Here is a 13,538-nt window from a genome sequence, read left to right on the forward strand (position 1 = left end):
GAGTTGGAACTCGGTTAACTATCCCGAAAATGGTAAAAATAAGTGTAGAACAATACGAGGCAAGATAAAATAGGCGACCCTTGGTAGTTTGCTTAATAAGTTGAAAAGAAGCGAGCTAATAAAATCGTACGCTTTAAGAATCGGGGATGGTCTATTGAATTTCACTTCATTTATATGGGATATTTTTTTATCATTTGTTAATTTGTGCCATTAGGTGAGAAAACCTCTCTCTGAAAATTTCAGCTCATTTGGACGTAACACAAACTGGCGCTTTTGGTTAAAATTTATGGAGACTTTGGTTGAAATATATGGTGAAATAACATTCCTTCACTCTTTCGTGAACTGGTTCAGCAAACTCGTTTAAGCTTAGTACATATAGTTTAATTTATAAGAAACAACTTTGCTGAAGTCAGCATCACAATTCACGTTAGTATTATAGAGATATTAGTTATGTATGTGCATTTTGTTCGTAAATTGCCACAAAATATAGGCAGCTTATGCAACGTATCAACTAGGTTACCACTCGTGTCATTAGGTGAGATTACCTTTCTTAATGTTTCAGCTGTTTTGACGTAACACGGGCAGGCACTTTTGGTTTAATGTTTATATAGGGGATTAGGTAGAAATTTTCATATTCAAAATGCTCATATACATTCAAAAGCGAAAATCTCAACAAAACTTACTGGATTCATGATACAATCTTCAAACTAAAGTAAAAAAACAAACAAACACATTCTAACTAAAAGCGCCAGCTCATCTTATAACCAAATGAGCTGAAACTTTCATAGAATGGTTTTCTCACCTAAAGGCACAAATCTAGTGGTTGGCCCGTGGAAAATTAGAACTGTTATTTTTGTGGGCCTGTCTAATTTGGCCTATTCTGCGCGGCGTGTGAGGTGAGGTGACACGCTGTCACTTGTGAAGTGACAAATGTCACCTCGGGTGAGGTGACTCTCCGTGCAAATCAAATGGAGAGTCACCTCACCCGAGGTGACAATTGTCACTTCACCATCACTTCACTGTCACCTCACCTCACACGCCGCGCAGAATAGGTCCAAATGTCTACAGAAAGATCGTTAAATAATTTTGTAACTCTAGACCAACAATTGAAATAGGCGGAACAACGAAACGTAAACAATGGCTTTAAACGCCAACAGTTACTTATCGAGAATCAAAACACACCAAGCAAACTAACGATAAAGGAAGTTTGCACTATCAGATTCTGGAGTTAAATTGTTTAAATGTGTTTTGAATCTCGAAAAAATTAGCATTTACTGAATTCCTCGTTTAACTCAGCTAATGAACCCCAGTTTATTTTTAGAAGGATTTTTAAATTCAAAGTTATACCAAAGTTCTAAACAACGTGATTCATCCAAAACAATAATCCGCATACCTACAAATTGATATTTTATAAACCATGTTCAATGTATTTCTTCCAAAACATTAACTAGCATTGTACACGATGTTTGTATACTAATTTTGATTTTTATATGAATAAGCAATAAAACAAACCATTACAACTACTACATTACACACATTTAAAAAATATTATTGATCAATAATAGCAAAAAATAACCTGTGGTGTAGTAGTAGAGAAAGTGACGTAGCATAAGTCTTCATAAATTTTTTCACTATCATTAGCAATGCTGTCGTAGATATCCCGTGCTTCATAATCTATTTAAAAATAAACTTGCTTATTCGTGATTGAATATGATAAGGTTTTACTTAATTACCAAAGCAACTCTGATGCTCCGTACTCCACGTTATTCCATAAAACTGATCCACGTTATTGGTTTCGACTGCATCTCTAATTTCTTTTTTTGTCGTAGTATAAATGTTAGATCTGCAAATGAGAGATATATGTACATATACTCTAAGAAATAAGTGACCACGATGCTTCGGAACTGAAAGCCGATAAATGAAATAAATTACGTTTCGACATTTTCAGATTGCTTAAGCGTTAATATTCCAACTGATACCTGATTATAATTCTGTTCTTCTACTGTGTTGTTTAATGGTTGCACGCGATTCATCGGAAATCGACAATCCGCAAAGAGATATCAGGGCATGGTGAACAGCAAATCCCTATTAGAAATTTCCCGATGTTTCCCCAATTTTTACCCGGAATGTTGGTAACTTTACCGGTTATACATTATACATTATACGGGATATAGTTACATTTAAGTTAAACATATAACCGAATACGATTGATCCGAAGATATCACTTTGTTAAATGGGTGTTTACTAAAACAGCAGAGTTTTTCTTGCTTCTTGAATTTGTTTCAGCGTTCGTTTCAGCAGTGCTTCTCTAAAAGAAATTTGAGATTCTCTGAGACTCCCTTAACTTTTTTTATAACATCTTCTCTGCAGAATACTTTTAAAATTCGGAGAATTCATCCTAAGTTTCGCTTCGAATTTTTTACTATTCTACCAAGAATTCACTGAAGCTTCCGTCCATAATTCTATTTAAAAATTGATTAGGAGTTCCATGCAATGTAGCTCACAATTATGCTATGAATTATCTTGATATTCTCCTCTAAATTCAGAGTGTTTTCGGTTCATACAAATTTCCAAAAAAATGTAAATTTTTTCGAAAATTGTCTACGTTCTTTATGTACAGTCCCTCTTCCTTCAAATAAACGAGCTGAACCACGTGGATGATAGTTTCGATTGCATGGCGCGGCTGCTAGATGACGCAGCTTTTTCTTCCGGTCTACTGGGTCATCCGGACTGATCTGGAACATCTTCCGTTTGAACGGACGTATTCTCACCAGTATCCACCTGTTTGTTTCTAGATCACAGCGATTTGGTTTCACACAAATAACTAAGGTGGGTTGAGCGATTTGTTGATGCAGGCTACGGCATTCCTACTATCGCACCATAGCACAATTTCTCGGGACTCATATCCAGGGTTAGAAATACCTTCTGAATTAACCATATCAGCTAGTAAACGGCGCAAAGCTCTTTTATGGAATTGACTGGGTCGTACGATACGCGCTGGAAGTCTTCCCTAATAAACGGACACCATACACGAACGATATAAGAAATGGTGTAACTATACCACATAAGGTAGATATGATATCTCGAATAGGTGGTTAGCCAGTTCTTATGGCTATTTTCTATCCGGGTTCTCTGTGCTGACTGAAAAACAAGAATCGACGGTACACGCACCTTGCACTGGTTTTCTTGACGTGAAGTCGAATGACTTTGGTACCGAAACGATATCCATGGAATCAGGATAATGAATTTTTGGTGGACTTTTATCTGGGTGCACTCGGCTCAGGAATTGGCCTTGACATTGAGTGGACTCCACTTTACATCAGGACCAGCTTGAACACCAAATGGGATGACACCAAACAGTTTTCAGTTGGCTTCGGGTGTCGTATACCGGACGAGTTCAGGCGGACATCGGGAACTGTTTGAAAACCAGACGGCTTCCGACAAACGTCTGGAACGGCTTGAACACCGGACGGTCTCCGGCTGACATTGGGAAAAATCAATCCATAGTAATTCTGTGCAACTATCTGCAAGTGCCGCGAATTCTGCTTCCGTACTACTGAGAGCAATGCATGTTTGTTTACTGGAGTACTTGTTGAATGTACGTCTTTTGGGTCAAGGAGAATCCCTTCTCGGTGCGGTACCTTCGACAAAGACGTAGTCCGGATCGTAGTGTGCTGTGCTCGAAGAAAGACATGGAAAATTTTCAGCCGTCAATTTATACTCCGTTTTTTCTCGACTTTTGTGAAGTTGTAATTAGATTTCGCTTATGCTCCCGCTCCAGAAATTTGTGGCATCGCGAGTGATAGTTTTTAAGTTCAGTTTATTTATGCGTTGTATGATTTTATGAGCGGTCGCTTCGTGTTCGCGTCAAGGAGATGCAAGTTGCCACTTCCACTTGGAGCAATTGACTATATTAGACCTGAGGATTGATCCCCGTAAGGCGGGTCTATGATCGGAACTACTACACCAAACGTGACAGAGCTGCTTGCAAAGGATTCACTTGGACTGATTTGGTGAGATTGTTCCTTTTTTTTACTTTTATCTATTTAAACTTAATTTCTATGAATCCGTGGCATTTGGAATCATTTGATTCGGATGAGACTTAACTTTCATCCTATGGATTTTAGACATCCTATTTTTTTTAGGAGACATCCTACTAAATACGTGCCATCTACAAAGCAGGAATTGCTTTGATGATGGAAGTGTACACGCAGTACCAATATACATTTTATATCGGTACTACGTGTATGCGGGGTGTGTTGTAAGTGAAAGTAGCCTTGGAATGGACGTGAGTGACCAGGCATTCTGAAATGGGTTACTGAATCTCAACAGAGCTATCACCTTTCAACTTCCGGGCTAAAATTGTTTACAATGGGATCAGTATAAGATAATAATAGATTATATTGCAAACATTTTTCTTCCATAAAAACACTGCCGGACAGTGGAAGTTGGATTGTATATACATATACACATACAAGGAGAATCCCTTCTCGATGCGTTTAACTTTGATATCGAGTAAATGGCTGATGTTTCCCAACGACGTTACCTTAAAATGACTGTTTTGTATTCGTTCTCACCGTAGCAAGCAATCACAACTTTCGACTACGTGAAATGTTTGCTGCTGGCTCAAGTACAAACACGGATCGTTTTACGTATGCTGGAATTTCATCTGCTTCACTTGGTAGAACTTCTTGTTCCAAACATAACCAGCTTGCTTCAGTCCATACAACTTATTCCTCGAATTAGAAAGCTTATTGCTTATCGCATAGTTGCTTATTGCGTGCTCTCAACTTAGTGTTCTAGATGTACTTCCACAGTTATTAATTGAGAGCTTTCGATGCCTGTACCATTTTTGCATCAGTATAATTGTGTGGCAAGTACAATCATATTCTATATCCAGGGAAGTCGAGAAATTTTCCAACCCGAAGAATTCCTAGACCGGGACCAGGAATCGAACCCAGCCACCTCCAGCATGGTCATGCCTTGCTGCGCCTTTACCGACTGAGCTAAGGGAGGCCCCAGTCCATACAAGGATCTCTGCAAAGAACACACAGCCTTTTTGTCATCAACTTCGTACCAGGGTGACTGCCGCATGAAAATTGACTCCTCCAATTCTCCGTTCAGGTAAGCGGTCTTCACATCAGCATGTTTTTACTAGCCTCCCGCATCGGCTGGCAGCCGTTAATAGTACTCGAAACGTTACTTGGCGTACCACGGGTACAAACACTTCATCATAGTCCATCTCGAATTTCTGAATGAAGGCTTGTGTGACTAGACCGGCCTTGTACCTTACCACCCTACCATCTTCATCTAACTTGCGTTTGGAAAGCCATTTACTACCAACCTGTTTGCGACCTGGCGGTAAATCGGTTAGCTGCCATGTACCATTGTCGCGTAGAGATTTTATCTATCATAGCTGTTTTCCACAGTTCGCCTTCAGGACACTTCATGGCTTCGTTGTACGTCTTTGCCTCGTCATTTAGTTTTCTCACCATACACGGGAAAAAAAGAGTTCCCATATTCGTGAACCACAGCCGATGGATGGTTGTTTCTAGAAAACGTTGGGGTAACACTCCCTTAGGACTACGGGATGAGCGTCGAATTGGTGTAGTTGCTTAGTTGCCATCGGTTTCTTCTTCGTTTGATGTATCGTCTGAACCTGCAAACTCCCCCTAAACAAGACTTCATTGGCGTAATATGGCTCTGCATCTTCGAAATCGAAATCAGACATTTTGTCATCGAAATCAGAACCGAACTTGGTAAATTCAGACTCGTATTCTTCAATTTCGGATGATTTTGGATGCTTGAAGTGGTTGTCAATTTCTTCCATCTCGATAAACTTGGCATCACGGCTGATGGTTATCTTGTCAGTGATCCGGAGCGCCTTGTGATTATCGGCATACCCAATAAACGTTAGAGCACCCAAAAATGTGCAGATTGCTGTAATCCGGTTGTTTCCCGTACCACAATTCGAACGGTGTCTTCTCAATGGATCTTGACGGAAGGATGTTTTGTAGATATAAAGCTGCATTGATGGCTTTGGTCTAATAGCGGTGATCGAGTTTTGCATCTAGTAGCATGCAGCGGACCATCTCCATTAGTGTCCAATTCTTGCGTTCTGCAACTCCGTTTTGTTGCGGGGAGATAGCTGCTGTATATTGCGGAACAATTCCGTTGGCCCGGTAAAATCGTCCCAAACGCTTTGCCTTGTATTCACCGCAATTATCTGAGCGGATGACAACAGGATTCCGTCCAAACCGGTTTCGAACCATACCATACCATGTACTCCTCGATCACGTCTGCAGCTTCCAATTTGCGCATCAAAAAATACACCACTGTGTAGCGGCTTTAGCCACCATCATTGAATGAATATCCATCTTATCCGGGAATGGCTTCCGTGCTATCATCCCTTCAACACAACATTCGCCGGTCTGATGTATGTCGCATTTCTTCGCCCCTCTAGACTTGTCTTCACGGACAACTCGTTGGATCGCTATGACCTAGCTTGCTATGCCAAGACTGAACGCAGTAATATAACACCAAGGGAAGTAAAGCCGTTGGTCCCCGGTCCATGAGTTGATGGGTTGATAAGTAAGGTCCAGGTGTGGGAGCTGCCTCCCTGGCGTCGGTAGCATTGGTACTTGTAGGAATAATGTGTAGTATATAATCCTACCGACTGCGCCATTGTCGGATTTCTGCATTATAAAATTCAAGGAAGGATAAACCTTCATGCTTCGCTCAGTACACCTTGGCATAAACTGGGGTACCAGCGTCAATACTTTGCTTGTGTTGTGACTGCTGACTGCTGATAGGCTGGTACGTGGGACGTATAAGATCCAAAGTAGTCCTCATGGAACGTGCGAGCATTTTCTGATCGGGTGACTTTCCACCTAGAACAGCGGACGGTGTTGATCTGTAGATGTGCAGGAACGTTTGAAGTGCTGATGCGGTTGATGCCTCTCCTCCCCCAATTATTTTCTTCAGTGAACGCTTGAGTGAGTCCACAACTCGTTCCGCTTGGCCATTAGATTGCGGATAGTATGACTCCTAACTCCTCACAGAAAGTTCGGAACTCGGCACTTACGAACTGGTTTCCGTTGGCTGTCACAATAATCATTGGTATACCGAAACGGGCGAAACATTTACGGAGGAAAGAGGTTGTAGTTGAGCTTGTCTGCAACATTTCTGGCCATTTTTGGATGTAGGATTCTGCAGTACTGGATCCTTTGTTGTAGCAGCTCGCATTATCTTGGAAGTGACAAGAAGATTTTGTAGAGTGTCTTGCAAATTGAGACTGGCATCAGCTTCGATGCGAACCGTTGTTTTTAGCGGTTTTATCTTCTGACTTCTCGTGGTTGTTGACGTGAAAGAACATCTGCGTATCCAAAACTTTGCGTTGAAATCGCTTAAGACGGTTAGCGGTGTGAACCAGAATTCCCCAGGCTCCGAACACTTTCAGCAACGGTTAATGGTCTGTCTGATGGAATTTTGTACAGGCAAAAACCAACGCAAATGGTTCCTTCTTAATCAAGCTGTTATTTTGCTCTGCTTCATTGAGCGATCTGGATGCATGTGAAACAACTTTGATTGCCCCGTTTGTAAAACGGTGTATTATTACTGCCCCAATGCCGGTCTTGGATGCGTCATCAGCCACGATGATCTCCTATTCCGGGTTGTAACGAGTGATTATAGGACTCGCTTGATATCGTACGAATTTTCCGTGGAAATTTATGGCGTCAAACGCGTCGTTTGGTGTAGTAGTTCCGGTCATAGACGATCGCAGAATAGTAACTCGTTGCGCATCTGATTTCAGGAACAGACTGACTTTTATTTTTTTTTACATATACCTACTGATGGTGATTGTCCAAGTGAATTTTCCTACCAACTCCAGCAGCTTTCCAGATGCTGGTATTGCTGCCATTTGAGCGGATTAAGCTTCACCAATCTTTTCCCGAGTTTCTTGTGTGATTACCGATATGTTGGAGCCGCAGTCAAGTTGCAACTTTGCGTGAATGCCATTAAAGGTAACGTTTACGTACCTCCTTCGGTTCCGGATTTGTTTCACCGTTAGAATTGTGTTCGTTTGATGTTTCCTTTCATTCTTGCTGACCATCTTGTCGCCTGCAGACGTCGGTGCAGAAAATGTTAACGGACAGTTGCAGTATCCTTCCTTGTGACCCATTTTTCAAGCAGTGCTGTGTGTGTGTTCGAAGAGCTAGCAATCCTTGCATAGCTCTACATTTTCAGAATGGAGATGGAAGAACTTTACCGTCTACTGCTGTCGCTTCCGGGTGACTGCCGAACCGTCTGAACCGTGGAAGATGAATGCTTCTTTTCTAATAACGCCGTATCGTGTTTTAAGTTTGACAGACGCTGGCATTCGGTTACTAATCCCCCTAGGTTGATTGTTTCGGCTGACTCAGACTCGAGCTTTGATAGAAGTCGGGTCCTGACATCGGTATCCTGCGCTGATTTTAGACCGCAGATGAACCCCAGGTTTTGAACTTGTTAACGAAAAGTTTCTGTAGCTCTTAATCTTCGCACTGCCGGTTGGCGACTCCAGCGCACGTTACAAAGTCGTCGGCTTCACCCTTGATAAGCTGCAGACAGTCGTAGCGCTTGTTGAATAACTACTTTTGCTGACCAACATCGGCTTCAACTTGTTCACAACTTGGTTGAATGTGAAATCGCGTAAGTGGCCTGACAACTTATCTTGAACTGGAATGCAGAGGCTGCGTAGCAACAGCCGCACTTTCACCGGATCGCCCAGGTTTCTGCCATCTCGTTTGAAGAGATCCTCGTAGTTGGTGAACCAGCGGTCGAACGTTAATCCGTTTTCTGGGTCGAAATGCAATTCTTTGATTGCGCACGAGAGAGATTCTATGATGTGCTCAGGAGCGCTTCGCTGTGCTGCTAGCGGGGTTCCTCCGGTGACTTGTTCCAAAAGCACAATCAGGGCTTCAGGGCTTTAAAACTCGTTGCCAAAATTATATGTTTCGTAAAAAGTCCTTAGAAACTATCTTAATTCCGTCTATTTCTGTCATAGGCCAATACAGGAATGAACATTTTTTTCTCCAAGCGACTCAGTCTTCCAAGACTAACTCGATACCTTGGTAGCAATTTCCAAATCAGGAACGTAGATCTTGCTGATCTCCTTGAGCGTTGTAACATAACAAACAACCAGAACCAACTCCCTGAACATCCGTTCCATTTCTATCAGCAAGGATACTGGTCACACCTGAGCTCTGCTTCATTTCTTCAAAAATGGATTGGTCGCAACACATATGAGACGTTGCTCCCGAATCAACGATCCATGTCTTCATTTGCTTCGAACCTTCAGTTCCCATGAACGCAAACGATGAGACTTTCGCTGTCATGCCTTTAGATTTCGTCTCGTTGACTACGCCCCGTCAAAATCGAACATTACCGTGCCTCCATTTAAAGGTCCGCTACTGTACGCCATACCCAGGTGGTCAAGGGATTGATAGCGCTACGAATGAATCAAAATATGAAAAAAGCGGCCATCGTGACAAAATGATTTCGTTCCTCCAAGATAATAATCCAATTGATCTACAATTTTTCTAAGCGACAATTAGGTAATTGATTATTCATAATTTACGTTAAGTTGTGCTATCATCTTCTGATGAGTGTATGTTAGAAACTATCAGTTCAATGGAGATAGGTGATGTATTTGCAAGATAATGATATAAGAGTGAAAATACCCCATAATACTAAATCTAGATGAAAACGAGGTTAATCCATGAGATCTAGGCTTTGAACAGCCCGTAATGACTAATGCCATGGTATTGTCGTTAGCTCATAGGTGAGAAATTCCCTAATTCAAAACTATAACTACTTAATACTAAACGAATATTATGTACACCAAACACAGGTCGTTAGCTGCGGGACTTTCTGTTAGAGAAACTAGAAACACTAAAAGTAAGATTAACTTAAACTTAATTGATTAATTTGCTGACATTACAGTAAAAAGCTGTTTCATTCTTAGGAATTTTATAATTTACAACAACGACGGACGGTGAGGTCTGATTGTCGAAGGATTTTGGCTTGCTCTTCAGAACCATTGCAACCTTCACACTAACATCTAGTTCTTGACCCGCGTTTGTTAGACATGAGAAGAGTTCTTCCATCTGGAACAAATGGCCCTCCATGTCGCCGTTCTCGTTGTACTCTGCTTTACACAGTTTTCGGCTATCTTCATCTTTTTCCAACTATTTATGTAGTCATGCTTGGCATGCACAGTTGTACACACCAACTGCTCATTTGGTAATAACTTTTCACTCAGATGTTGAAATTTATTTTTCTTCAAAGTTCTTGATAGCTTAGGCTCATAGTTTACTATAGATATGCGAAGATTAGGTAAAGCTTAACATCTGAATCAACACTAATCAATTTAACACTTAAATTCTGAGATGTGTAGTGAGCATTTCTCACCTCATTTTTACAACGCAAAAACAAATACAGTTTACTACTAGCATTAAAATCTACTTTTTTTTACATATATATAACAAGCTTACACTCTATTCTATCTACTGTTTCAAAAAGAACTAAGTTCCGTCAACTGTGTGCAAAGTTATTAGCAAATGAGCAGTTCGTGACCAAAACTGTGTATGCCAAGCATGTATGTAGTAACATGTCAGATAGTCAACGCCACAGGAGTTTTGTAGTCGCTCCACTTTCAACATCTGCAGCCAGTGTTGTAAGTGGCCACCGTAGTTGACATATTTTCTGTGATAATCAACTGCATTTGCTTCCGACACTTGCAAAACAAGCTATCAAATTACAGTACCAAACTAAAATGTCATATGACAGGCTCTGTCATACGACACTGTAGCCGAAGACCGTCACGAATATATGTATTTTAGTTTTTCTCATAATAAGAGCTCCTGATGTTGTGCTTGTGTGAATTCTGAAAATAGCAAGCAACGATGTCCTAGTAATAACCTTTCTGATCAGAAATGGTTTAATTTACACCAAATTGAGGAATTAGAACAAAATCACACATGTCATTTGATAGTTATTTGAAAAAAAATGCTCGAATGTTGTTCTACCGTTAGTGTTGTGCAAAAGAGAGACGACGGTAGAGCATGAGAGCACCGACGAACCGACATGCCACAGGAGCATTTCGTTTGTCCACAATTCGAATTGTCAAACGAGCGATTCGAACTTTCAAACGGGCAATCAGATCCGTCAAACGAGGTGAGACGCAAACCAAGGCAATATAAATTATACGTGGGTACGTGTCCTTACTTATGGTATGACGCGATCGGATGAGTAGATGTCGGTAGTGTTAAACGTATTTTCAATATGGGGTCTTGGGTACGAATTGTTACAATGCTATATTTTGTGCATGATATCACCTCAAAATTATTGCTATGAGCAGAAAACACCCGCTACGCGCAACACTGCACACCTCGTATTTCATTCATGCTGCATCATAACAGCTACCCGCAATGCAGAATCCATCTCGCATCGCTCAAATCTCCGACGCGTCAACGTGAGCGAATCTCCGCACAAACGCACAAAAGTAATCAAAATTTTCCCCATCATTCGTCGGTTGCAAATCTCTCTAGTGGACGCGTATGTAATTATTCCTGCGGAAAAAACACGGACTAAGTGAAACTGCATCTGAAAATCCAGCAGATTTCACCTATGGAATTAGCTAAAGGTAACACATCAATCATTACCGACAAGGATACGGCTAAACGAAACGTTCTTTTTTTTTTTTGTCAGAATACGTCGTTTCCGAAAAATCACACGGAGCAAAGTGGGTGCGCTTCCTGAGAGTCTGGACGGCCGAGCATCCGCCATTCCTAGGTAAATCTTTTAATACCTTGGCTTTGAGAAACATCTAACAACGATTTATCTATGCAGATTACACGGATCGATTCAGCACCAATTTGCCAAACTACAAGTTGGTAAAAATCAGTGCCACCACCGGAAGTAATCCACTGAGTTGAGAGATAACCTATTCTGAAAGTCCTCAATAGAAACCTTTCTAAAGCCATATTCCCCTAAATAACAACCATTGTCGCAAAGGCAGCTGAGGACAAAGGGCAGGCCATTTGTAGACGAATAGCAGGAACAAAGGCCCTCCAAGGATGTAAATCTGATTGTATTTTCCAATTGGAAACGAGAACTAATGTGTATGTGTTCTCTATATGACCTTTTGTTTACACGGCTGAACACCACCACGAACGTTGTCACGGGGGACGACTACTGTATCGCAAGACACCGGTGCCGGTCGGGTCTCCTATTAATTCATCGAGCAACTGTGTCTTATCGACCATCGTCACAGGATGACAAAGGCGTAGACGGTGACGAGCCTGTTTCCGGTGGACGTCCCAGCTAAGCGTGAACGAAAGATGCTCTATACCAGTAGCGTAGTGTTCACACGGCGTGTCATCGGTAAAGAATCACGTCGGGATCAGCTCGCGCCTAGCGTGAGCGGTTATCCACGCAAAGCGAAGGAATCATCATCTAAGAGCAAGATCGCGTCGGGATCAGCTTGCGCCCAGCGCGAGCAGCTATCTACGCAAAGCCGTAAGACTATCGACGTAGAGGAAAATTGCCCGTCGAGGTGTGTGCGCTCGAAGGAGGATACTTTTATCAGTGTGGATGTATATACACCGCTTTCGCGCATCGGCGCAGTCGAATTTACTTGCGCGTTCACAGAACAGCGCATTCGAATACTTGCGCGTTCAGAATCGCGCAGCCAACAGCAGCGTCAACGACATCAGCGGTAAAGAGGGACGCCCCTGAAGAAGAAGAAGAAGAAGAAGAGGAAGAAAGGCAAGATGATTAGGCATGGCAGGTAAAAGGCAGGAGAATACACCGTGAGTAAAATGCATGCTTCTTTTGTTTACTTCTTTATTCCCGAGATGCTCTATTGTGATTATCCCCCTTAATCTTTATTGCCGTATCGTTTTCCCGTTCCGAGTAAACTCGGCCGTATAGAGGTAGCATCTACGAGTCCCTCTGACTATACCTGTGGACCTGTGGACACCCGATAGCTTCTTATAGCCCAGGGGCCATCGTGGTAGAAATCTGATTGGAGCAACACAAGTTTCTCATCCTATTTGGAGAAATTGTAACAGAATTTGAAAGTAGCTTGTATGAGCTGTCACGTCAGTTCGTCGGTGATGAGAGTACGAATAAAAACAGACTGTCGCGTATGACAACGAAGCGAGTGTCGTAAAAAACGTCAACAGTTTCAACGCCTGTCTGCAGCACTTCCTGCACTTTTATTAGGCCCTATTCGAGTTGAAGGTTCACCAAGCCTTTCGCTACAGACAACATGAAACCGTTGTTTGCCGTCCCCACTGGATGTGACAGATGCTGCCGCTGCATGATTTTTTCACCATCATGAGACATGTTGTAGGTGACGCTAGAATCAAAAATCCATTCGTTCTGGCTTACATCGCCTATCGCAAAAGCATTACACAACGCCTTACTTTCTTTCTTTGTAGATTGTTGCTTGGACACTTCGCTGCATAATGACCCTTCTTAACGTCATTTTT

The 13,538-nt window shown here is 41.8% G+C and overlaps 1 protein-coding gene across 5 annotated transcripts in view; it reads right to left on the minus strand.

Moving 5' to 3' along the window:
• The window catches only part of Vav (Vav guanine nucleotide exchange factor), a 62,801-nt gene that overhangs the window by 39,824 nt on the left and 9,439 nt on the right, over positions 1 to 13,538 (minus strand). For 2 of the 5 annotated variants that reach the window (XM_065226407.1, XM_065226405.1), the window contains exons 4-5: positions 1,734 to 1,843; positions 1,577 to 1,674 (exon numbers count right to left, since the gene is read on the minus strand). The exons of 1 other annotated variant lie outside the window; for it this stretch is intronic. In XM_065226407.1, the coding sequence (XP_065082479.1) occupies positions 1,577 to 1,674; positions 1,734 to 1,843 (208 nt within the window). Of the gene's footprint in view, positions 1 to 1,576; positions 1,693 to 1,733; positions 1,844 to 13,538 lie in introns of those variants that run through there. 2 more of the 5 variants (XM_065226408.1, XM_065226409.1) reach the window with 2 other exon arrangements.

The sequence above is a fragment of the Ochlerotatus camptorhynchus genome, unplaced genomic scaffold, assembly GCF_037179485.1.
Source record: "Ochlerotatus camptorhynchus isolate MF236.1 unplaced genomic scaffold, CSIRO-AGI_Acam_v1.1 ptg000250l, whole genome shotgun sequence".
NCBI classification, from domain to species: Eukaryota; Metazoa; Arthropoda; class Insecta; order Diptera; family Culicidae; genus Ochlerotatus; species Ochlerotatus camptorhynchus.